This window comes from Cariama cristata, unplaced genomic scaffold, assembly GCF_000690535.1.
Source record: "Cariama cristata isolate BGI_N322 unplaced genomic scaffold, ASM69053v1 scaffold34561, whole genome shotgun sequence".
Lineage (NCBI taxonomy): Eukaryota > Metazoa > Chordata > Aves > Cariamiformes > Cariamidae > Cariama > Cariama cristata.
Genome location: NW_009601606.1, coordinates 1 through 551, shown reverse-complemented (window position 1 = coordinate 551; position 551 = coordinate 1). Strand labels below are relative to the sequence as shown.

Here is a 551-nt window from a genome sequence, read left to right as displayed (position 1 = left end):
TCCTGGCCTGTGATCAAGCTTACTTCTTGAGGCGAGATGGCGGCGAGAAGCCCTCCTGGCTTGGCCACCCACACACACGATAGCCACATCTTTGACGTTCCTGTCTGCCAGGGTGCTGTTGATGTAGCACTTCCAGTAATCCATCATGGCCGGGCTGCCTGACTCTCTCAGAAATGTCCAACGCTGAGCTTCCCTGTCTTCTGCCTGCTGGGACTTTGGTCCTGGCGTACTGATCCTAAAAATTTCAATTTGTGAGTTTGGCCTTCAGATCCCTGCAGGCCTGAACGAGAGAGCTGAGGGAAACCAACAGCCAAGGCTCTTGTTTTGCCAGTGAGGAGCGACCTGCGACGACAGCGGTGTTTGCCACTCCAGCCTATTCTATGTCGTCGTATTTGCCTCGCATCCTGGCGTCCCACAAAGTGACTTCCCCACGACTCTGCCGACGACAGGGAAGCTCTTGGAGGCAGTCTCACAAGTTTGGTACCAGGTGGCTTGTGCAGGCAGACACCCCAGGGTGGCCAAACGGCACAGGACCCCCCACCCCAACCTCA

General features: G+C 56.3%; 1 protein-coding gene across 1 annotated transcript in view; it reads right to left on the bottom strand.

Annotated features, from left to right (window-relative positions):
• Positions 1-89, bottom strand: part of PFN3 (profilin 3) — a 359-nt gene extending 270 nt beyond the window's left edge. The window contains exon 1 of the mRNA XM_009710519.1: positions 1-89. Within this exon, the coding sequence (XP_009708821.1) occupies positions 1-89 (89 nt within the window).
• Between the last annotated feature and the right edge of the window lie 462 nt (positions 90-551).